This window comes from Cotesia typhae, unplaced genomic scaffold, assembly GCF_013202065.1.
Source record: "Cotesia typhae breed Kobodo isofemale line unplaced genomic scaffold, CoteBio_Ctyphae contig_26, whole genome shotgun sequence".
NCBI lineage: Eukaryota > Metazoa > Arthropoda > Insecta > Hymenoptera > Braconidae > Cotesia > Cotesia typhae.
Window position 1 is genome coordinate 3,767,569 of NW_027423732.1, and position 26,824 is coordinate 3,794,392.

At 32.3% G+C, this 26,824-nt stretch overlaps 1 protein-coding gene across 1 annotated transcript in view; it reads left to right on the forward strand.

The window, feature by feature from the left end:
• Positions 1-26,824, forward strand: part of LOC141525298 (protein trachealess-like) — a 379,682-nt gene that overhangs the window by 49,706 nt on the left and 303,152 nt on the right. The window contains exon 2 of the mRNA XM_074239724.1: positions 15,617-15,855. Within this exon, the coding sequence (XP_074095825.1) occupies positions 15,617-15,855 (239 nt within the window). The remainder of the gene's footprint in view (positions 1-15,616; positions 15,856-26,824) is intronic.

Sequence of the window (26,824 nt, forward strand, 5' to 3'; positions counted from 1 at the left end):
ATAAATCTCTGAATGAGTTGTACGACATGTCTGTATTGACATGATCATTATAAATATGCTTCAGATTCATTTCATCTTGACGGAATAGCACGAGAAAGTTTGCGTTATCTCTAATCAGATGCTTCGGTATTCGTGTATAAGTTTGACAGAGATAGAAGCTGTCTACATCCTTGTGTCGACCCATGCAGAAGAAAGCCTTGTTTTTCACAAGCAACATCATCAAATATCATCAGGGAGTTAGGTTTAGCATCTTCAGGCTTGATTACAGCTTCATGTTCACTGAATGTGAAGAATCCAATACCATCAATCTGTTTAAGCAGCGTCTCCAGGAACTGATACTTTGGTTGGTTAAGAGACTTTGAGTAAAGATATATATTCTCAAACCTCAAACCGTTTGGATGTACAATAAGGGATAGTAGAGCGTTGGTCTTTCCACAGTTTGATGGTCCGCAAAACACTGCACGGATACTGTTGGGAAGTAAAGCACCGTGTCGTTTGAGTTTCACACCGGTTCCTTGAACAATTTGATCAAAATTGATAACTGGCAACTGAGCTCTTGGTTTGCTATCCATGACTGCTGATTGTATTCTGAGCTCAAGAGGTATATATACCGGCTTATATAGATAAGCGAGTCAGTCTTTGATGTGACATGTCTGAGAGCAGACGTGGTAAAGGTTTGTTCAACAACATAATCAATAAGCTCCCACTTGAACTCCATATCCCTGGGTACCAGTACTGCGGTCCAGGTACAAAGTTAGCTAAGAGGTTAGCTCGAGGTGATTTAGGTATAAATCCTCTGGACGCTGCGTGTAAGGAACATGATATAGCTTACTCGAAAAATCGTGAAAATTTAGAAGCCCGTCACGAGGCTGATAAAATCCTTGCTGAGAAAGCGTGGCAACGATTTCAAGCAAGAGACGCTGCTATTGGTGAAAAAGCTGCTGCTTGGAGTGTGAATAAAATCATGAAGTTGAAAAGACGTTTCGGTATGGGTCTTAAAAAAAGAAAAACCTATTACAAAGCGTAAGACAATTAAAAGAAAAACAATGAAGCGTAAGACAGTCAAAAGAAAGACAACCAAGAAGAAGGATGTTGCTCTGAGACAGATTGTTGATGAAGCTAAAAAGTCCATGCAGCCTGGTGGAGATCCAGTTAAAACAGCTCTTGGAGGTGCCCGCAAAGCTGTCAAGAAAGTTGGTGGGAAGAAAAACGTTCGATTGCCTCGTATTCTACCAGTTCCATCAAAGATTGGTGGAGTACTTCCATTCTTGATTCCCCTGTTTGCAAGGTTATCAGTGGTTGGTGCTCAAACAGGTGGAGCTGCAGGTGTTGCAAAAGCTGTGAACGATGCCAGCGCAGCCAAAAATCAATTAGCTGAAAAGAAGCGTCACAACTTGAAGATGGAGGAAATAGCTGTAGGTAGAGGATTATACCTCAAACCTTACCGAGGTGGTATGGGACTTTATCTGAAACAATACCCGGAAGGAGCTGGCTGCAAGAAGTCAAAAAACCAGTAGAGCTACCACATCGAGCACTGACTAACATCGACTTATTAAAATATGTCAAGCTGCTTAAAATTCCAAATTTTCGAGGAGTTTTTATGAGAAATGATTTACCAAAATCTGGACCAAAGACAAACGAATCAGCAATAATAAATTTAGATGATAAACTTGGACCTGGAACTCACTGGGTTGCATACAAGAAGAATCATAATCAAGTAATTTACTTTGACAGTTTTGGTAATCTACAACCCCCACAAGACTTGATGAAATATCTCGATGTAGGTAGCGTAAAGTACAATCATAAAAGATATCAAGACTTTGATACAATCATATGTGGACATTTGTGCTTAAAATTCCTGGCTGGACAACTATAAATTGAAGTGAGTCGGGACAACAAGCGTCAGTCATGGCAGAGTCATTCACCTTGACACTATCCGGAAACTCCTCCATACTGGAGGCAAATTATTTTCCGCCGATTGAGCTATCACCAACAAAAATTATGTACTTGGACTCGTTAAGCTCCTGACATTTAATTCAATACCAAATATTGATGTTGGTGCTAATAAATTTCATGTGTCATCAAAAAGATCCAAAAGAAGTACAATCAAGAGATTTCAAGAAATAACTATACCAACAGGGAGTTATGAAATTAAAGATATTGAAACTTATATAAACAAGACATTACCTGAACTAAGTTTCACTTTAAAAGCAAACAACAATGAGTTGAGAAGTGAAATAAGATGTGATCAATATATAAATTTTGAGCCTGAAGATTCCATTGGATCATTACTTGGATTTACCAACCGCGTGCTTGAACCTAACACAGCACATAAATCTGATTTACCAGTCAAAATATTGAAAATCAATGCTCTGAGAGTCGAGTGCAATATAACTACTGGATCGTACATCAATGGTGAGAAGAATCACACAATCCATGAATTTTTCCCGAGGGTTCCAGCAGGATATAAGATAGTGGAAGTGCCAACAAACATCATTTACCTACCAGTCGCCGTACGAGCAATACACAACTTGAGGCTCCGCATTGTTGATCAGGTCGGGAGAATAGCAAATTTCCGTGGCGAGACTATAACGATAAGACTGCATATAAAAAGTCTGTAATGGGTATCGTATATGAGACAAAGACTGGTAACGGGTATAAAAGGATTGCAGGATGTCCAAAGATTATCAGTCATCATCGAGCTCTAAAAGTGTTGACACGTCAAAACGCAGAGTTCCTAAAAAGTCTAGGACTAAAATTACGTGGAAAATTCACAAGATAAAAATAAATTTTTGTTGTCTAGCTTGTGTGATACCATGGCGGAAATCTTAGATATAAAAAAATCAATTATGTTATGTCCAAGATTAGACTTATTGAAATATAATTTTGGTCCAAGTCTTGCGACCTATAGACCGGGATCGTGAGATTGTGTTTGGAATGTAATAATGTTTAGATGGGTGTTTTACTTTTGTGGTGAATTTATTTTAACTATAGATTTACAAATTCTAAATTGAAAGTCTGAATATAAAGGTAACTTAATTTGTTAAATATTATAACTTACAATAACCCGATGATCCCTGTTGAGTTGATCCTTGATTGGATCCTGCTGTATGTTTTATCAGGATACGGGATGTTCACTTGTCTCAAACTACCGAAGTCGTTATTTTTGTGTTGTTTCACGTTTTCCACGATATGAGGAGAAACAAAGTGTGCGGACACTTGAATGAAATCAGGAAAAATGTATTGACTCAAATTGAAAGTGAACGGTTATTCTCAGTTACACGTTTTCCTACTGTATGTAGAGAAAACTAAGTATGCGGATACTTGAATGTAACTATTAAAATTTAACACTTGAAAATGGTATCGATTGACCAAAGTTTAAAACAAGTAACTGATAACTAACTGTTGAGAGAGTTGAACTAGGACTGCACTCGTACTGGAGATTAGAAAAAAAGTAACGAACTCTTAGTTATATAAGTGTTCCCTAATTAAGGCTCCACCTATTGGGCCTTGAGTTGGGGCACAGCATTTTCCAATCAGGGTCAGTTTTCAGGGTATCACCCCTACTCCGTAACTATTTTGGGCAGGTAAAGGACTACCCTGATGCTAGCTTGTCAGTGTGCACACCCACTCACAAACTAACATTTTTAAATAATAATAATCATATTGTTAAATAATTATTTAACTAAAACTAATTATCTCTATGTTAATGATTATTAGCAATCTTCAACGTTTTAGTACTTATAATAATGTTTATTTATTAACAAATTTTTCTTATTGATTCTATTACAATTATATTATTGGTTTTTATAATTGTTATTCATTATTAATTTTTAACTGTTATAATTAACAATTCTAAAAATGACATATTTTAATGAATATTAATATGTCGAATGTATATTAGTTTATAAATTTATTAATCTGTATTACTTTATTAATTTATTAATTTGTTAGTTTGTTATTTTATCCTCATTTGGTGTACACGTGGCAGTATTACAGTCCTGTATATTTAACCATTGGATTTTCTTTTAACTATTTTTAACTAAATAAGTAACAAATTTTACATTTTAAAAGATTACAAAAAAAATACCTCAGACGATTATAAACCCTTATTCCTAAATTTATTTTAAATGGTTTATGGATCGTTTAGTACCAAGGTTTTATGTTATCTAAGAACTTTTTTGGATTATAGTAATAAAAAATATTAGAGAAAATAAAATGTATTAGGCTATTTGTGTAGGTATTTTTAAGCAAATAACCTAAGTACTTTTGAAATAATATTACTAATATTTTATGGTCTTGGGTTTTTTTTTTATATTTTTATTTTTTTTTTCTTTTGACCATTAAGAAAGATAAAGTTCTTATCGGTTTTACTTGGGATTTTATGAAAATTTTCCCTTGATAGAAAAAATATATAAAAATTTGGCCAGACATAACAATTATTTCCGATGAGTCTATTGCACACTGTGAAGCTCATTCACACTTACCATATGCATCATCAACATTCAACAACAGTGATGAAATCAGGATTGCTGTTCAACATCAAGATCTGTGCTTGCTCCCAAGTAAGAGCACATTACATTTTTATGGAAGAATGAGGAAAGCTGATGGTACTGCTGTAAGTGCTACTACGAAGATGGTCAACATGGCTGTTTGTCATATGTTTGAAGAGATACGTTATGAACTCAATGGTGTAGAAATCGATAGATGTAAGAATGTTGGTATCACCAGTGTAATGAAGGATACGCTTCTCTGAGTCCGGGACAACAAAATATTCTGGAAAATGCTGGTTGGATTGTTAATGAAGATGACAACAAGCTGACTGATAATAGCGGTTACTTTGATGTCTCAGTACCGCTGAGTTTCATTCTTGGATTTGCTGAAGATTATCAACGAATTATCGTGAATGCCAAGCATGAATTGATACTGATCAGATCAAATACTGATCAAAATGCTTATGTTGTTACCGTTGAGAATGAAAATGTTTCAATTACGATTCAAAAAATTGAGTGGATTGTACCATACATAACAATGTCTGACAAGCAAAAAATCATGGTGCTGAATTACATAACCTCCGATCCAGCTATCCCAATCAGTTTCCGGACTTGGGAATTGTATGAGTATTCACTGCTACCAGCTACCAACAAGCATATTTGGGTAATCAAAACAACAAATCAGCTTGAGAAACCTCGTTTTGTTATCCTTGGATTCCAAACATCAAGAAAGAATCAATCGAATCAAAACGCAAGCGAGTTTGATCACTGCAGCATAAGAGACATTAAGCTGTTCTTGAACTCTCAGAGTTATCCATATGGAAATTTGAACCTCAACATTGTGCATAATCAGTATGCCTTGATATGTACACAGTATGACCAGTATGATATGTACACAAATTTTCAAAGTGCTTACTATGGGAAAGAAGCTGAACCGCTATTGGCTAAGAAAAAATTTCTAAGTACAGCACCTCTGTATATAATTGACTGTTCCAAGCAGAACGAGTCAATCAAGTCTGGACCTGTGGATATACGTCTGGAGTTTGAATCGTCAGCACAGTTTCCAAATCAAACTGCTGCTTACTGCTTCATAATTCACGACCGAATAGTTGAGTACAATCCCATCAGCAGCACTGTGAGAAAACTTACTTAATGGTACAGTTTGACCCGAAGCCCACCATACATTACATGTATGTGTGGGACTTTGCATCCAGACAAGCGAGGAAAGGTCCATGGGAACAAGCAGCAAGAGACGGAGAACGATTTCGCCGACGAATACAAGAATTAAATAAAATTATTGAACCTGTACTGATTAATAAACTTATTGTAATTAAAAATAATCAATAAACTTAATGTAATTAAAAATAGCAAATAAAGAAAAAACTTTTTTGTAATTTTGCGTTTTTAACTATAAACCTTACTATAATAAGTATAAAAATATATAAGATAAACATAACCTGTAAAATGAGTTAAATGGCGGGAAAGCATAAACATAACCTGTAAAAATGAGATGACGTCATCTACTACCCAACAGAAATAGAACAAAGAAAAACTGCACAGCTACGAGACCTTGAACAGGTTCAGAACTGTTGGATAGTGTCATATACTACATAGTTGAAAAATCTACTGTGTACTTTGAATAACCAATCAAATTATCAATTAACCAAGAAGAAATAATTGACCAATAAGATTATCGAGTGGTGGGGGTAAATCCAGAGATCGGGTTATAAAAGGTTGAGTTGACTTTAAGAGTCATCATTCAGTCACTTCTCGTTATCGAGAGCAGTAAGAATGGAGATCATTGTAGACATTCAAGGATTCAGAGGAGCTGATAATCGCTTCATTGTTAAGGAGTTGGCCTCAATAACAATTCAACATGATATTGATCATATTGAAGAGTTATCATGCACACTATTTCAACCGCCATATCACTGGAAGGTGTTACCAGTCAACTATCAACGTCTGAATACCTGGCTGATCCGAAATTATCATGGAATCGGTTGGAATGCTGGAACAACTTCATATTACAAGCTCAAAGAAGTTCTCAATTATTTAACTTGTAATAAAAAAATTATTTATGTCAAAGGTATCGAGAAAAAGTTATGGATTCAAAATCACGTTGAATGTAACAAAATTGTAATTGATCTTGATGATTTTAAATGTCCATCATTGAAAAGCATGAAAATATGTAATAATAATTTCTGTAAATATCATTATTATTTAACTGATTCATGTGCACTAGAAAATGTAAAAAATTTAAAAGATTGGTTTCTTAATAATCAATAAATTTATTAAAATATGAATTTAATCTTTTTATTTTCCCCGATCAAGTAGTTTTAATTTTCAAATAAATATATATTTTCAAATAATTTTAAGCTGAATTGATTTTTACTCCACGAGATGACGCTGATTTGACATTATATCTTACCAAGTAATTTTACTTCATAAAAACGTTTTTTAGAATCGAAACTATAGTTCTTGAGAGAAATAATTAGTAATATTCATCTCTGAAGAAGCGCGGATGTTGCTGTATTCCAAAACAACTTTTCCAAGTGCAATCAAAATACACCACAGTTGATGCTTATTTGACACTAGAGATGGCGTGAGTGTATGAGTCTTGTCATCGATTAAACATCAACTATAGTGTATATGAAAACTTTACCGACTATCATTAAATTAATTTGATAAAATTACAATAACTTTTTATTTTATTTATAATATTAATAATAAAAAATATTTTCGAATACGAAATTGAGTTATTCTAACAGTTACGAGAAAAATGTTTTATTATTCAAACTGGCCGCTTCTGCGCGCCAAACGTTAACCGGTAGCAGAATTTTGATAGGTTGATATGTTATTGAAAAAATAAATCAATTTTGAACAAATTTTGCATTTAGGTATACTGAAAAATGATTATCATATATATCCAATAATTTCTACATGACAATGTTTATTGTCAATTGTTCATATACATCAAAATACCAACTTGCCGGTTGTGTATAGTGTATGTTTAATAAAAGAACCAATCAGCATGATACGTTTTGGGCCTAAGAGTTCTACTGGTCGATGTTATGGAACTTTTTTATAATAGGAAGAAAGAAAATAATGCGTAGATGAAAATTATGTGAAGATAGACAAGCTAAAACTTGTAAAGCGTCAGTTTTGTAAAAACGTTAACAACATTCATAACGTAAGTTATTTTTTTACTATTTATTGTATAATTTCGTCAATTAATAATTGCAATCTATATGTTATCAATATTTTATATTCATTATTATTTAATCATGTCATAAAGTTAATCACTAATAATTATCAAATTAATAACAATAATTTAATTTTCAATAAAAAAATATCAATGCTTGTGTTCAATTAAAATAACAATTATTTAACATTATTATTGTTTAAAATTTATTCCATATGTTTGATTATTTCATTCATAATATAATCATCAATAATTAATAATTAAGTTAGCCGACATCTGGAAATTTTTAGAATTTTTTTATTGGATAAATTATTACAAAAATTTTCACATGTAGAATATGAAAATTATACGAAAATTAATCATCAAATTAATAATAATAATAATATTTATTTTTTAATAAAAATAAAAAAATAATTTCAATGTATAAGTGCTAGTTTTAAATATAATTCCTATGATTATTAGATATATTTATTAATAATAACGGTTATAATAATAATAATAATACTAATAACTATGATAATATTCGTGAATAAGTTAATTAATCTATCATTTTTAGAAATATTTCAAAACTTGAAACCAACAACAGCAACAACAACAACAGTAAAAAGGTAATTTAACATATAATCGAGTTTATTTAATCTAAGAAATATTGTATAAAAAGCTGGAAAATTATTTAATAGAGTAATAATTTTTTGTAGATGGGTAATATCTTATCATATGAAATTATATTCCCTGTAGAATGGTATACAATTGATCCGAATACCTTATGGGACTTAATAGTGGTAGAACTTGGTGCGTTAATTCTGGGAGGTGAAAAATTTCATGATTCCATCGTAACTATCAACAACCTTGCAACAGTTCTAGATATAAGTCATAAAGAGTTATCCTGGTGGTTTAAGGTACGTGGAGATCCTCAACCATCACCAAATCGGTACATATTTTCAGGTGATCTTTTGATTGAAATGTACCCTGAAATTTATGATAAGTATGTGGTGCAAAATGGGCTGCATCTACCAGGCGAGTTTTTATATGTTACAATTATACACTTTTTATCTATTCATTAAAATTCATCTTGATTTATTACAGTGTATCCTTCGATGGGTCCTAAGCTTTGTTACAGCATCTTAATTCCAAGTGAATGGGTCAGAGTAAGAACATCTAGCCAAATAATTAATTTAATTTTCCGAGACATATCTCAAAAATTGTTGCATGATGATGATTACGAGATTGATGGTTCAGAAATTATAATCGATGAAGTAACAACAAACATTATTATCAGCAATCAATGCTTGACATGGACTTTTATGAAGCAAGCAGATATCCAGATAAACAATGATGATTATGTGACAATTGGCGATTGGATAAGTGGTTTATTTAGAAGAATGATAAATTTCTACCGACAAAGACAAGCAATTGTTGTAGCGATTCAGCAGGTTAATACCAACAATGTATTAGAAGAAGAAGATGAAGGATTTTTCGAGAATGATCAAGATGATGATTAAATAATTTTTATGTTTTATGTTCCTTAATTAATTAAGATAATGTATATTTCTTTATAAATATTGAGTTTCAAAATCAATAAATAAAGATATAAAATTAATTTTAAAAATTATTCATCATAAATCTAATTATAATAATAATAATCATTTTTTTAAGAATAATTATACGTTGTGTTCCTTCATCAATTAATTGAGATAATAATATATATTTCTTTATAAATATTTGAAAAATATTGACTTTCAAAATTAACAAAGATATAAAATCGAATAATTAAAATTTTTATCATAAATCAGATTATTATTATAATTCTAACAATATTATGGCTTAGGTATAAGAAATAATAATAAATTCCTGAATAATAAGAGGTAACTTAAATATTAAGACGCGCCGGGCATAGGTAAATGGTTGAGGGTGGGGGATATAGTCCAACAGCGGTAGCATACTATTACTATTGGAAAACACCATTCACTACTCTCCTAAAGGTGGCGTGGTAAAAGATCGTGGTGCCGAAGGTTGTTTGAGCCACTCACATTCCCGCGCTAAAAATATACTAATATCAGATGACTCTGGTACAAGGCGCGTGAAATTCAAACTATCATAAAGATGAGTAACTTAAAAAATTAAGTTTTAGTAGAACTTATGAAATTTTAATCTTAAATTAAAAATGTGAGGGATTATAAATAAAAACAATGAATTATTTTATATTAAAATACAATATTTTATTGATTAAATAATTCCACTGGTCATTTTTACATCAAGACTAGAATTAATAAATTCAAATTTATTATATTTTCCACCATGGAAACGTAGAAACAGATAGTTTGAATCTATTAATTCATTCAAACTCTTCAGGAAGTTATCATCTTTTAAATGTTGAATAGTTCTAGATGGTAGATAAATGTTAAATTCATCGTTTAGATTGGCAACAATCCTAGTCCCATACTGAGTTGTAATAGCTTTGATACCATTAATCTTATATTCTCGATTAAACTCCAAATGAATCATTTTTTTAACAGGAAGAATCCCAGTAAGACAATTAACCTCATTTATCTTGGTAAGATCCATGATTGATAGCTGTAAAAATTTTTTAATTAATTAAATGATTCTTCATTCAATTCATATTTTAATTAGACAGTAAATGAATACTTACAATTAGTAATACTGATAGGCAGAAGATGTATATCACCAATACTTCACTACTGTCTGTCGACAACTGGTACTTCACTGGAGACGTGTACTTCGTTTTTGTGAAGTTCACTCTCGACGTGTACTTCGTTTTTTATGAAGTACGCTCTCAGCGAGCTGCTTATATAGGCAGAAAATACTGCGCAGTTACCCCACTCCTCTACCTCGAAACCGGTTTGATGACGTCATCTACTGCGCAGTAAGAAAATTCTAGAACAGAATGAGTCATCTACTGCGCAGTTAGAAAATTCTAGAACAGAATGAGTCATCTGGTTCGTGGAAATTTCCCCCACCCCTTTCACAAAACAAGTCTAAACCTGTCTGATGACGTCATCTACTACGCAGGAGAACAAAGAAAACTGCGTATGACCTTGAACAGGCTTAAACCTAAGGTTGACAAAAACCTCACCAGATGGTGTATCTTCTCGCATGTACTCGTCATACATGCAGTTTGAAAATATAAACCTTTTCAGATTATGAACAATAAAATGCACCTGTGATCTAAGCAACTATAGTTGATGATTAGATCACAGGTGCATTTTTTAACAAAATGGTGAATTCACCGTTCAAAATGGCGGATAGCGGTCACCAGATGGCGGATTTCAGATAGCAAATTCAAAATGGCGGATTCAGAATGGCGGATTTCAGATAGCAGCCACCAGATGGCGGAAATCTGATTCAAAATGGCTGATAGCAGCCACCAGATGACGGATTCAAAATGGCGGATTCAAATGACGGATTCACAATTCAAAATGGCGGATAAATTTTAAAAATGGCGGGAAAATGGCGGACAGTAAGATGGCGGCGGAATTCACCACCAGCGCCACCTGCAAAACCTCGACCATATCCTCAAACTGTCGGTAAAACAGGTCACCCATATCGACAAATGGTACTTAGTATGTACACGAATCCTCTGTCGACAATGTAGATCCCTTAGCCTGAACACAATCCAGGATCTGCCAACAGCCGAATCCAAATCAATCCAAAATCAATAATAAAGACGATAAAGGACGATCGTAAGTTCATCATTTAAAATCGACTTCCCTCTCATTTCGTTGCCGGGAAATCCTGATTACCAGGGAGCGTTCAAGAATCCACAATAAAAATAAAACTCTTGTAGCTTCTCTGTAAGAGAAAATCTATTCAAAGCTAGTCTGAGCCTTCTCCAGGCCCCGATCTACCATTAATTATTTAATTATAATTAATTTAGACACAACATATGGTGCATTCCATACCAACTCGTCCTATCAATGGATTTTGCTGGAATTTGGACACTTTTTTGTACCCCTAGAAAAAGGTTTTTATGAATTTTTAAAAATTTTTTCATTTACCCAATCGGGAGTATAAATTTTTTAAGATTTCGGAGATTTTTTTTTAAATTGCCATAATTTAGTGGAAAATTGTCCGATTTAGATCTATTTTTTGTCTTCAAAATTCATTCTTTTTGACGAATTTTCTAAAAAATTTTCAAAAATATTACTCTCTGAGACACGAACTTTGAGCTTAGTCTCGTAAAGGAAAAATGATTATTTAGAAATTTTTTCAATTTTGAAATTAATTTTTTTTTTTGTTTTTCTTTACTATTCATGGATTGGCGGTTTATATTATTGGCGGTTTTATGAGATGATATCTCATGGCAGAAAAGTCTATCCGTTATTGTCATATCTCTTATGCTGATATTGAAGTAGAAACAAATTTAGTTTAATTAATTGAATAGGTTATGGCACTGATAGAAGGATTTATTAACTGTTAATAATTTAATTTATTCGAAAACAATTATTTAATTTATTAAATTTTAATAAATATGCTTTAACATTAAATAAATATTTATTTGGGAGGAAAGTACGTTTATTAATAGTTAATAAGTATTAATTAACAGTCAAATGACATACAGTTGTTAATATATATTTTGTAGAGTGAATTTGTTTCGTCTGTAAATTACAATGTCATGTAATATAAAAATTGCTTATATTTTGATATTTTTAAATATTTAAAACGTTAATTTATTTATTGAATTTAATTATTATCATGTCGTCTAGCTACAAGGTTATAAAAAGTGTTAAAAGAAAATTGCTATTTTTACTTTTCATTTTAAAGAAATATTTGTTAACAGTTAACAAATATCCATTAACCATTAATAAATATTTATTAACTATTAATAAATATTTATTAAATTCTATGATGTTCAAAAATCATTTATTAATAGTTAATAAAGCTAATTAAATGTAACCAAATCCTTCTATCAGTGTGTTCGATGAAAAATATTTAAAAATTTTGTATTAAACTAGTTTAATGTAACAATTAATTTCAAATTAATTAAACATAATTTAGTAAAAGGAAAAAAATGAACAACGGCGTATGCAATTAACATAAACATTTTTTTTTTTTTAATTGTTATTTAAAGTCGGTTTTAACTGCTATGGTCATATCGCCGACTTTTAAATGTTGGGAGTGGTAAGTTGGGGACTTTTTGGGTTTTGGAAATCTTAATCTACGCGGCATGGGTCGAATATCAACCAAGATGGTTTCTAAGACCAGCTTGGGATTCGAACCCACGCCTGGCCGGTGAACCAGTCCGAGTGCTCTATATACCATGCGCCTTAGACCACTCGGCTAACCTCAAACAACGAGGCAATCAAGGATTGCGGGTTTCAGCGAGCCAAAACTAAATATTGCTAGTATTTCGAATAATACCCACTCTAATGATATACAAAATTTCTCTCATATCGAAGAAATCTTGACCAACTTCTAGAACAGCATGATTGTGGTTTTGAAAACGCACCTTGACAAAATTAATAATCAGGTACAGGAGAACTCAAGGAAGATTGAGGTCCTATATTCACAATTTGACGAATGAAAATGGATTTACACACCACAAATAGTAATAACAACTCACTGTCTCAGTCATCAGACTCCGTAAATTTAATTAACTTCTGTGCAATCAACGTCAACTCCCTTGGTGCGAATAAGCGCAGATTTTATTTGTATTATATTTAGCCAGATTAAAATTTCAATGAAGGATGCAACGTCAAAACCGCTGATAGCTGATGTGAACAAGCTGATCATTTCACTGTGTGCAATTTTAGCATTATTTTATCTATATAATTGTATATATGTATATATTCCTTAATAACCCTCCTTTCCTAACCCATTTCCCTCCCTCTTCCCCCTCCTCTACCGGCCTCTCAGGCCCGATACTGTTTTGATCGTTTTTATAATTTTTTTTTAACTTTATTTTTTTTCCATCACACATTTACTGACTTAAATAATAGTCACTGTACAACAGGAATTTTCAAGTTTATAATATTTTTAATATAACTGTTTTTTAGAGAGACGCTTCATTTAAAGACTACTAAAATATTTGATTTAAAAAATTAGTGAGTAAGTTTTATAAGATATTTGTTACTTAATTATGTAATAAGATTAACAATCAAAATAAATAACCTTTAAAAAAAAAAAAAAAAAAAAAAAAAACTCGGCTAACCTCACCGGTTAAAATGAATTGTAATTGAATTGAATAAAAAAAGCGTGGGGTGCATGGTGTCAATAGTTATTAGTATATTACACCCCTTGGGAAGGAAAATAAGAAAAGCCTCAGATCACATGTAATTGTTGGCCGAAGCGAAGCCGAGGTTAACAAACATGTGATTTGAGGTTTTCTTTTTTACTTCCTAAGGGCTGTATACTGTTTTTTTGTCCGACGAAGGCGGAAAGCGGCAACTTTGTTTAGCGCAGTGGGACGAAAGTTGCCATTTTCCGCCCGGAGAGCAAAAAAAATATTTTATTGACAGATATGAGTAGAATAATTATCATTTTGTTAAAATCTTAAAAAGCACCCCACGCTTTTTTGAAAATGAAATAATTTTTTTTATTCACACTATTTTTAAGTTATATTTATTGAAATTTTTAACACTATTCTTAACTTAAATTCATTTTCTATTTTTTAGTTTGGTTTTTTATAAGAAGCGTGTTTTTTATTTTTTTTAAACTATTATTTATTTATTACTTTGTAGTTTGGTTTATTCATAAAAGCGTGATTTTTTAGTCTTTTTAAACTATTATTTGTTTTTTTGAATTAACAATTCTATTTGGTGTTCGAAAATTTGTTAACATTAAATAAATCGACTAAAAATAATGGTTGGAAATAAAAATTCCTGCTTTATCAATCATAGAGAAAAATTATAAAAATTATTTAAAAAATTAAACTTAAAACTTTTGCCTTATCGACTATAGATAAAAATGATATAAATTAACAAAAATCTTATTTTGCAAATTGAGAAATGGAATAATTTTATCAAATTAGTGTATTGTCATCGGTCCTCGGTAAATCTGCAAAGTTTGAACGAAATCTGGCCGTTTAAGTAGGTTAAAATCGCGCCCAAAGGAGTCGGTTACAAACATACAAACATAGAAACATACACACATACAAACAGACAAACATTCATACAAGTGAAGCTAATTAAAAGCGTGTAAAAACTAGTAGCATTGCGACATTCACGATGCACTATGGGGCTGGCGGTAATGCTGTCATGTCAAGCCTACTATGCGCCAATGTAATAGACGCAAAGATTTTGGTATCATACAGTATAGTAGATAATCCTATACTCATAGGACTTATAGCAATGCTATACAATGACATAGGAATATTCGCAATGTATTTCTTTCCGTGTACAAAGTGTGTTTTATTTTATTTATTTATTTATTTATTGTTTTTTTGGCGTTTAAATATTTGACGAGAATAAGTCTCTATTGAGCTAAAAATAAGTTTCATTGTGAGGTATACATCTATATTTGGCATAATGCAATGATATATAATAATTACGAAGAAAAATTTGATATAAATGTAAGCACATAACTAGTAGGTTTATATCACTCTCAAATTGAATTATTTGAGGGATAATGACAAAAACTATTGTACGTCATTCAGCCGCTCAAGGACGATTCGGACTATGTCGACTTTTTTATATTCGCTTTAAAACTTGTGACAGAAATTTATGAAAAAAGACCGTATCAGGCGTTAAAATTACTCATGTTTTCGTAAATTTGCACAACTTACTTTAGGCTTATATTGCAACATCGACGTTGTCGGGAAAATCACTTCTTTGCGGCCTTATAACGTGATAATAATTTACTTCTGATAGTAATTATCAATAAAAAATATCAAACCCTGTATATCGAATAGAATTCATGGTAGTCTTCATAATTTTATCTCACTGAATCTCTTTTATAATTGCAGCTTACTGGAGATGCGGAAAGAAAAAAGTCGAGATGCAGCTAGATCTCGGAGAGGAAAAGAAAATTTTGAATTCTATGAGCTGGCAAAAATGCTACCATTACCAGCTGCAATTACTTCACAATTAGACAAAGCTTCCATTATAAGGCTGACAATATCTTATCTTAAATTAAGAGAATTTTCAATGCATGGAGAACCACCATGGAATAGAGATTCTCCTCAACCTAATAAAATTGTCAAAAGTAAGTTGTACGATATTATCAATACGCAGCCTCATAACATAATTAAAATTCATATATTTTCATTGTTAATGGTTACATATTTTTTGTAAAGACCTTACTATCTCATATCCATATGAAATTAATCGTGACCTAGTATCTATAGATCATTTCACGCCACATTGAGTACTTTGAAACCTATTCCCTTTGATTTAGCTAAAAATTTTTTTTACATTTTGCTCGATTAATGACGTCTCGTAAAAAACTACTTTTCTCACAATGCTCTCCAATTATTTAATTCGCATGCTTTCAAGTGTCATCTATACGAATACATTTTTTTGAATAGTCCTTGCGATGCTAATTTTTAAAATATTAGCAATTAAAAATTGTACACTTAACATGTATTCCCTATCCTGACCGTAGTTAAAGCGAATATTTTTAACTTCCCCCTCAGAAAATTGAAAATTTTCAAAAATCGATGTCATTGATTTTATCCCGTTTTGTATAAATCGAGTTTTCATCAGATCTCGACGTTTTGAGGTCCTAGGAGGCTTCTCTGACTATTCCTGAGAGGGTGTCACTCCGTCTGTGCGTGTGCGTGCGTGTGTGGAGAGAGAGAGAGAGAGAGAGAGAGAGAATGTGACCCGCTTATAACTTTTGAACGGCTCGATCGAATCGAACAAAACTAGTGGCGTACCAAAGAGTTTCATCAAACTTAGATTTTCTGAAAATTTGAACTGATTCGGACCCATAGATTTTGAGAAAAATCAAAAAAACCCCAAAAAATTAAGAAAAATTTTATTTTTAAATGTGGTTTTTTTGGAATAACTTTTAAATGGCTTTTTCGATCAACTCCAAAATCTAATCAGCTCTTAACCTTGAAAAACCACATCGAATTCCGTTTTAAAAATCAAAATCGGTTAATTCTTGCGTGAGTTATCGTTGTCGAAAGAAAACCAAAAAAAGTGTTTTTTCGGAATTACTTCGAAATTCCTAGATCGATCAATTCGAACTTAAAATTTCTTTATGTGGCCTTAAAAACCGCGTCGATCACCGCCAAGAACGTGAGAATCGGTGCATTCAGTCAAAAGTTATTGCGATTTGAAAATTCAAAAATAGTGTTTTATTAAATCTCTATCAGACTTTTGAGCTCAAAAGCCTAGAAAAGCTATCTCTTTGAGCTCGGAGAGCTCAAAATGACACGAAAATTATATTTTTGAGCTCGAAGTGCTCAAAAACGTAATAAGTGCAATTTTGAGCGCTTAAATATGGAACCAGCGGGAAGTTACAGGGATGGCCTGTAGGGTCAACCGTTTTCCTAATTTTTTTTTGTAGTTTTTTTGAGATTTCACACAATCTATCAGTCCAGATCGGTTCAAATTGTATTCAAAATCTAATTTTAGTCAAGCCCTTTCGAAGGGCATCATTCACGATAAAATCGGTCGAGTCGTTCAGAAGTTACAAGAGGTTTACACACACATACACACACACACGCACACACATACACATACACATATACATACACACACTGGCATAGTGACATCAAATAGGTGGGAATAGTTAGAATAGCTTACTGGAACCTCTAAAAGCTGATTAAATTTTAGAAATTGATCAATGCTTTAGTTCGCAAATTATTCCAAAAGACATTTTTTTCTTAATTTCATTTTTGAAATTTTTAAGAATCAAAAGAGCTGAATTGACTTAAACCCATAATAAATCGTATGGCAATAAGATTCTCTTAGATGTTATGAACCAAGTATCGATCGGTCAAGCCGCTAGAAAGTTATGAGGAGAATTTGTTCAAAATTTTCATTTTTATTTGAATTTCTTATACTGAAGAAAAGTGATTTCTAAAAATTAACTTATAGCAATGACTTCTATAACAAAAAAAGGTAACTCCTACATATTTTGGGAACCAGTTCATAATAGGATGGGAACCATCCCTATAAATTGTAGAAAGTATCCCTGAAGTTTGAGGAACTGTTTCTACAATTTATGTTCATAATTCTTGCAGTAAATCACAAACGTTGATTTACTTTTTTTTTCGTAAAATACAAGTTTTTCTGCGAATCAATTGTTCAGTAAATATTTGTAGAAAATTATGAGCTTGAAGTGAGCGTGTAGAAAAGTTAAAAGGGGACACTTTTTTTCTGCCTGTACTCATATGTAAATCTAATCACGGCTCAGCCCTTGTACACAATTCTCGCATTACCAGACCGCCAATGTAACTAAACTAACAAAATTGAGTTAAATCTACCCCAACTAAAGGACTCATCTCTAAAATTTTCTTTTATTCTCTCTGCCTATAATTTCTTATTTTTATCCTTTTTTGTATTTCTTTATACCTTATTTAATTTGCTTTGTTACTTCTCCAACTTGGTTGCACAATTTTTTTTTTTTACTTCTGTCAATTAATGTGGTAAATTCATAAATATCGAAAAGATTAAATTAATACAAAGTATTGTACGTTTTCAATATGGTAAAAGCATCAAGGAAATTTCAGCCAGCGTTTATTGAAGTCATGCAGTTAATCCTATAATGTAAAATTGACAATTGAACTGAAGTTAGTTTAATATCGAAAATTTCGAAAATCTCGAAAGAGTGGTTAATGATTCCTTGTTAGTTTGGAGTGAAGCGCGCGCGTATATGTGTAATTTAACTTCCTAGCATGAACAAAGCAGAATCAAAAAGATAAAAGGCACATAACAAAAATTTGACTCCACTAGTCACGCTTATCACTTAAGAATTACTAGTGCCATCAAACCGTAAAAAATTCGTTATTTTAAAATTGTAGAATAAAGAGGTAGAAGTAATTTGCGTTGTAGGTCCGCAAAGGGGCGATTTTCTTAAAAACGTCAATGTTGCGATATGAGCCTAAGGTTTGTGGAGCAAATTTGAGCCAATTGGGTGTAACTTTGACGTCTGCGGCAACGTTGACGTCACTCTAGTAACTTTCGGTTTTCTTTACAACAAACTACAAGTAGAGAGAAAATAAGCGCAACTCAATAGTAACTTAAATTGATAAACTACTAAAAATATTCAATCAGTAAGCTAGAATGCGACATTTTTCTTTACAGTCTCTTTTCAATTCCGTCTGGTTTATCCACATAAGTACAGAAAAAGAAGAAAAGATAAATTTGGCGACTGTTACGTTCCTAAATTTTGGGATAATTAATTTTTAAATAATTTAAATCCAGATTTTGACCTTATGAGGATGTCAATAGAGTCCAGGTGGATCGTGTCACTTATTTATTCGCGAAGGACTTTTTTTAAGTTTTAATTTATAAAATTATTTAAAATTTAATTTTAATTCACCTGCCTTCAGGTAGGTAATGGATAAAGTGCCTGAACGCTGGCTAGCACTCTTGGCGATTTCACCTGGGTGATTAGACAATATCACCCTTCTCAATTATAATTGATAAACAATTAACAAATATTTATTAATAAGGAATTAGCAGGCTCAGCCTCGGTCCAGCAGAGATTGCTCCTCTGCTAAATCCTCGGACTGACTGTTCTAAAAGAAGTCTGGAGACAGAATGTAATCAAATGATTATTACCAAGAGATTTTACAGCGGTATGATGGCCGAGCGGACTAAATCATTATCCCGGTAGTTCGGTCGCACATAATGCCGTGAGGCGAGGGTTCGAGCCCCGACGGTTGTTAGAATAGTTCCAACACCAACCGTCGAGGGTCGCTCCGGTAGCCGAACTGTACTGGCATGGGTTTTCTCTGTGGTTTTTCCATCGCCACTATTCCAACAACCGATCGAAAAGGGTGAGGAATAGGGTAAATGCAGTATAGAAAGCACAAGTCGGTCCACAGCCGCATGGAGAATAAAAAGAAAGATACGTGCAAAAATTTGAGAGTGATATGTTGATAATAAAAGTGGAAAGGCGATGAATATGTTGATAATAAGAGTTGAAAAATTGTGTTGATAATATAAAAGCGGGGAGCACATGTTGATAATGGAGAGTTGAGAAAAGACTATATGTGGAGAAGCTGAGACAATTAGCGTTGTAAAAACCGGAAAAACGGTATACAAGTAAAACTCATAATAATAATAATATACAAAGAGATTTTATAATGAATTTTTAGCGACGTCACATCTCAGGTTACCCTATGAGACCATCAACGCAGTCCAAATCCCACAACGTACACTGTTTAGTCTACTGGGCTGCATTGACGTTCTAGAAATCTCCCATACAAAGTTGCCGTTAATGAAAACAATCCCAACCATCGGCCAATATCTGGCAGCCAACGATTGGCCAGTTATAGGGATTTGTCAACGGGTCATATTTGGTTAAACGCTGGTCGCCGTCTATTGCGGACATTAATGTTCTGCAATTAATATCCATTTATCGCCCAATACAAAGTCTGGCTGTTCTTGGCCAATTGTTGTTATTTTATGATAACACAAATTTGGGTTTTCGGAGATGCATTACGCGAAGTATAATATTTAAAAAATTAAAAAAGATATTGTAATGTTTATTTAAGATTATCATCGATCCAAATCGAAGTTATATATAAACTTATACAAACAAATAAAAAAAATATATAAACTTTTATACAAGATTATCGTAGATCTAAACAAAAATAATGAGTAAATAAAACAAGACAATAAAAATTTTAAATATGATTTCGAAGTTTGACTTTAGAAAAGGATGGCATAATTTTTAAAACAAACATATAACTATTGGAAGGATCAACTATCCCTTATTAGAAAAAGAGATTTAAAAAGATTAAAATTATTTGAAAAAATTGAAAAAGATTTGATTTTTACTACTACATAGATATAACTGTACATTAAGGTAATCTTTTTGAATTTCTTTTTCTAATAAAGGATTATCCTAAATAGGTTTGGTGCAAATTAAATTTAGAATAAAAAAAAAATCGTCTTCAAACATTTAAAAACTTTATACAAAAATCGACACAATTCAGTACTAATAAATTTCATAATCTGTACATGCAGTAATAAAGTATATTTCAATCATTCAAATGGCTAAGTTGGATTTTTCAGTTATATTCCAGCATGCAGTGCAGCCGGTAATGATCGAGACTTTCACGCAGACGAACCAGGTTCGATTCCCGCTTCGACTTAACCTTTAAAATTTTCTCAGAATATCCGATTAGGATCGACGCTCCTGTGCTACATCTTGTACTACTTGACTTCATAACGCCAATACGATTGTAGGAATAAAAAATTCTATGACATATCGGCTAAATTTTTTTTTTTTTTTTTTTTTTTTTTTTTTTTTCATTTTAACATACTCAGCCGATGATCAGCCATTAACGGCCCGATAACTTTTTTTACAATCGGCCGATAACCAACTGCCGTCAATGGGCCGTTGTTATCATTTGGACATTCAGCCGTCCGTGGGCCATTAAAAGTCGCCAATGATCGGCCGTCAATCAGTATCCTTCGTCCGTCGATAGGCCATCCGAGGGCCGGTTTTCGAACTTTGTATGGGCTGGTATCTCGAGGTATTTCCGTTACGAAATACCTCGGATAGTAATTAATTGATTTAAATAAATATTCATTAATTTTTTAAATAAATTTATAAAATTTTAAATAAATTTAAAACTTACGAGAACGTAACAGCGACCTAGGACAGAAAAAACAGCCAGTAAAGTAGAGTAAATGCATGTGCTCCTGGTTGAAAGGAACCATTACCCAAGGCTTAGACCAAGCCTTGGTTTGTCATCAGCCAATGTCGCTCGGCTTAGAGCAAGGCTTGGATTATGCCTTGTTTGACCAATGAGCGAGCCATAGTTCAAGCCTTGGATGGTAAACATGTTCCAAGCCTTCGTAAACTGAAATTGAAGACTTGAGCTGGAAAATATCTTCTTAATTAGAGTTTATAGAACATGCCAGAAACAATTCGGATAACTCGGAATGGCACTCGAACCCAGAACCTTCCGCAGACGTGTGAGCTTCTCTACTATTTGAAATACCAGGTCTATGCCGAATTTCTTTTACACTTACTTCGTATACATTAAACCACATCATCCATCGTATGGTGAGCGTTATATGCTAGCCTTGTTCCGAAGTTTTTCAACAACGATAACTCAAGAACTAATTAACTGATTCTGACGTTCTTGTAGAGGATCGACGTAGTTTTTTTGAGCTCTTATAATTCCATCATTACATTAAAAACGATCCGAAAAGAAATATCAGATTTATATAAAAAAAAAATTAGGAAAACGGTTAACCCTGAAGGCCATCCCTGCAACTTTCCGCGACATTCTTAATTAAGCGCTCGAAATTGCACTTATTATGTTTTTTAGCTCTCCGAGCTCAAAAATCTAATTTTCGTGTAGTTTTGAGCCTCCGAGCTCAAAAGTTTGATAGGAGTTTAATAAAACACTATTTTTTCAATTTTCAAACCGCAATAACTTTTGAATAAATCAACCGATTTTCACGCGGTTAGCGGCATTCAACGCAATTTTTTGAATTCTATGATATTCTTCCAAACATAAATTGATTAGACTGGAAATTTCGGTGTAATCCAAAAAAATCACTTTTTGTTGATTTTTTTCGTCAACGAACTCACGAACGAATCCACCGATTTTGACCGGCTTGGAGACGATCAGCGTGGTTTTTCGATGTCAAGAGCTGATTAGTTTTTGGAATTGATCGGTCAAGCCGTTTAAAAGTTATTGAAATAAAACCACATTTGAAAAAAATTTTTTTCGTAGATTTTTGGGATTTTTAAAAATCTACTGATCCGAATCGGTCCAAACCATATTTAAACTCTAAGTTCAGTCAAGCCCTTTCGATTGGCGTCAACCGCGATAGAATCGGTCAAGCCGTTCAAAAGTAATGAGAGGTTTACATACATCCAAACACACACACACACACACACACACAGCATCGCGAGAGAAGGCAGGGAAGCTTCCTGAGACCTTCACGGAAAAAAGTAAACTGTAATAAATAATAGTCGAGTTGTAATAAATAATGATCAACTGATAAAAATTACCATTTCAAACAGTAAAATCGTGATTTCACTAGTCACTATGTAATCTTTATTATGTAAATGTTACAATTCATTATTTACACGCTAAAAAATACTATTTCAAACAGTAATATTCGCTATGTGAAAGTCGAAAATGTTAAAGTTTAATAATTAAGAACTTTGACTTTGATATGAATAACTTCGTATGTCAAAAATGATCGTATGATATGTAAAAAAAAAAAAAACTACAGTTAGTAAATTTCTATATAAGCAACGTCAATATTTACAAAGTAAAATGGTAAATTTTAAACGCAACGCTAAAGATGGAACTGTAATTACTGATGTGCTTGGATGGGTAAAATATACATTTTAAAAGTAGAATTTTTACTGTTTCAAACGTTAAATTCTCCCAGAGTGTAGGAGCTTCCCCTTCTCTTCATTTGTAAATTTAGTGCTCTTGCAGAGCATTAGCATGTACTACAGTCGCATCGCGTAATGAGTCCAGCTTGTTTTCTTTGTTTTTTAACCAGACTCGCGTTAGTAAGAGACAGACACAAAGAGGGCTAATAACGCGACTCGACTATCTTTTTTGCCAATGCGCATGACTTTTTTAACACGTGTTGGACAGCGCCGACACTAACACTGCCAAGATAGCCAGAAATACGTGGTTAATAAAACTCCGGACAAAAATGTTCATCGAACGTTCGTATAGCGTTGCGGTTAGGTGATAGTCTCGTGTGCGTTAAGGTTACTATTCGAAACTCGGTTAGGGCAATATTTTTCTGAATTTATTTTTAAGGCAAGCGTAAAACTTCTTCACAATGAATGAATGCGAATGTGATTGGAATCTAATCCCCTCCTCCAGCTCCTCTAAAAAACTCCGGAAATAAAAAATGTAAAAAAAAAAATATTAATTAAACAAAAAAAAAATAAAACAAAAGAAAAATAAAAAAAAAGACAATTTAAAAAAAAATTTTGTTTATAGTTTTTTTTTTTTATTGTTAATTTTTTTGTTAATCCCGATAGCAAATTTAACAAATTATATCCGAAAATAATATTTAAAACTATAAAATTTAAATAGTCAGGGTTGTTATTTACTATTATTATTGTTAAAAATTACTTGGCGTGATATTATAAAATACATATTAAAATGGCGATTTTTACTGTTTGAAACTGTAAAATTTATAAAACCACTGTTGCTATTTACTATAGTCATAGTCACAATTTGCTCGGTACGATAGTATAGACTACACATTGAAACGGCAATTTTTACTGTTTGAAACTGTAATTTTTAAAGATGAAAGAGTCGTTATTTACTATAGTGACCCCTACTAACCACTTATTTTGGATATTAAATTATAAATTGTGGCTTTTATACTTTCTACATTTAGATTTGTAATATTTACATTTTTGCCACCCCGATGTCCGCTGAACAGTTTGAAACTATAAAAAGTAACCGGAATCCGAGTGAATTTTACAGTTTACTTTTTTCCGTGTTGAAACGTCGAGATCTGATGAAAACTCGATTTTGGCAAAACGGGGTGAAAACTATAACTTCCCGATTTTTGACAATCTTCGATTTTCTTAGCGGGAAGTTAAAAACAAAAAAAGAAAAGTTTTTTAACTTCCCGCTAAGAAAATTAAAAATTTTAAAAAATCAGGAAGTTATCAGTTTTACTTTATTTTATGAAAATCAAGTTTTCATTAGATCTTGACGATTTGAGGTCCTAAAAAACTTCCCTGATAGTTTTGACGGTGATGTCCGTGCGGCTGTATGTATGAGAGTGTGTGTATCTATGTAAACCGTTTATAAGTTTGAAACGGTTTGACCGATCAGAATCAACATAATGGCCATTCAAAGAATATCGAAGCCCTTGATTTCCTAAAAATTTGAACCAATTCAGATCACTACATTTTGAGGAATCTCAAAAACAAAGTTTCGAAAAAATTGTTGTTTTGGAATAATTTTTAAACGGCTTTACCCATACAAGAAGCCCCAGAGTTGAATTACGGGGCCATGCCTAGGACATTATTGGCAAGCCTATCTTGGCAAACCTCTATTGTCCCAGGCCAGGGCCATAACTGGGCAATCAGCCTTGGCCATTCCAATGATTACCTAGGCTTGAGCCAATACTGAATAACCTAGCCTTGGGTTAGCCTAGAGTCACCCTAACTTGGGCCAAAATTGTGTAAACTAACCTCAGTCGTTAATTAGTAACCCTTACATGGGCCAAGACTGGATATCCTAATCTTGGCCAAGCCTAAGTCACCCTAACTATTTATTTTATCGATTAATAACATCGATCTTCGAGGAAAATAAATAAATAAATAAATATATATATATATATATATATATATATATATATATATATATATATATATATATATATTAGGGTGGGTCAAAAAAATCGAATAATTTATTTTTGACTTTATACTCTGAAAAATAGGTTCGTAGACACCTAAAAAGAATTCTCTCCAAGTATAAGCTCTTAATTATAACGGGAAGGTCCTCCGCTTTGCGGGTTTCTATTTTTTTCGAATAATCAGATAAAAAAATTTATATCTCGCTTCCAACTGCTTGGAAAAATATTCCGTGGCATAGATTTTGTGAGAAATTTACTGCTCTACAAAAATGGTCTCTTATGATTTTTGATTAAGTGAAGCCGTTACGAGATATTCATCGTCAAACATTAACGAATATCAATATTTCCAGTTTTTGATCAATAATTCGATAAATTTTAATTTAAACTATGAGTTTCAGGAAAATTTACATAAATTTGAGTTTCGATCGATAAAGAAATGTTATAAACAATTTTTTTAATATTGTTTTCAGTCTTGAGCTTGTTTGATTGCATTAAAACAAGAAATTAGAGCATTTTTTCGACATATAGCCAATGATTAGTTTAATTTGAAGTGAATGACATATTTCTTTGTCAAATTTAATATGAAAAGTATTGAATCAAGTAAGAAACAACCAGTATTTAACTTTTTTATAGATAAATTTTTATTGAATTATCAATTGCAATATAATTGTCTATATTTTTAACATAACAGTACGCTATTACTATAAATAATTTCTTTTATTACAATTTGGGAATGTTTTTTGATGTTCTTTGACAACTTGCAATAAGTACTGGAATTGTTCTTCATTTTTGTCAAGCATTGATTATATTCACTGACTAATGCAACAGCTCGCTCTGCTGAATCATTGACAACTTTTAGTTGTTGAAAGTATTCTTTATTTTCGAGATAACTCTCATTAGTAGGCCATAATTCAACATCGACATCAAGAAAGTCATACGGTAGATCGAAGATTTTGAAAAGATTTAATGACTTTTTAGACACAAAGTCACTCAGAGTTCTCTGCGCCAATGAATTCAAATCTTTTTAGCAATTACAAATCTTTTAGCTTTAGAATCTGTACCTTCACGAGTATTAACAGCTTCAACAATACTTTTTTTACTTCTAATGGAACGCCATCGTCAAACAGTGATAAAATGGCAAGTTCATCGCTCAAATACCATAAGTGCGAAATCATTTTTTCACACGTAGCTGAAGAAATCAAAGGATTGATATGTTTGTACTCCAATAAATTTTTCATAAACTGCAAGTCATGATAAGCAGCAGTTGTTGCAGAAGTTGATGAAAACCAAGCTTTTAAATACAATGTGACTATAAAAATACAGAAATGACGAAGACCATGCAATTCTTTCTGAGAGAGTTTGAATTCATCTCTGAATAGATACATTTTCAAACTATAAATGGCCTTAGCCATCCATCTAGCATGATGAACAGCACCAGGACGTTTGAAAGAAATCTTTTCTTGAGGCATTTCTCCAAGGAAAATCAATGATAATTCCAATAATTCTTTATCTAACTTATTATAACATTTCTTTATCGATCGAAACTCAAATTTATGTAAATTTTCCTGAAACTCATAGTTTAAATTAAAATTTATCGAATTATTGATCAAAAACTGGAAATATTGATATTCGTTAATGTTTGACGATGAATATCTCGTAACGGCTTCACTTAATCA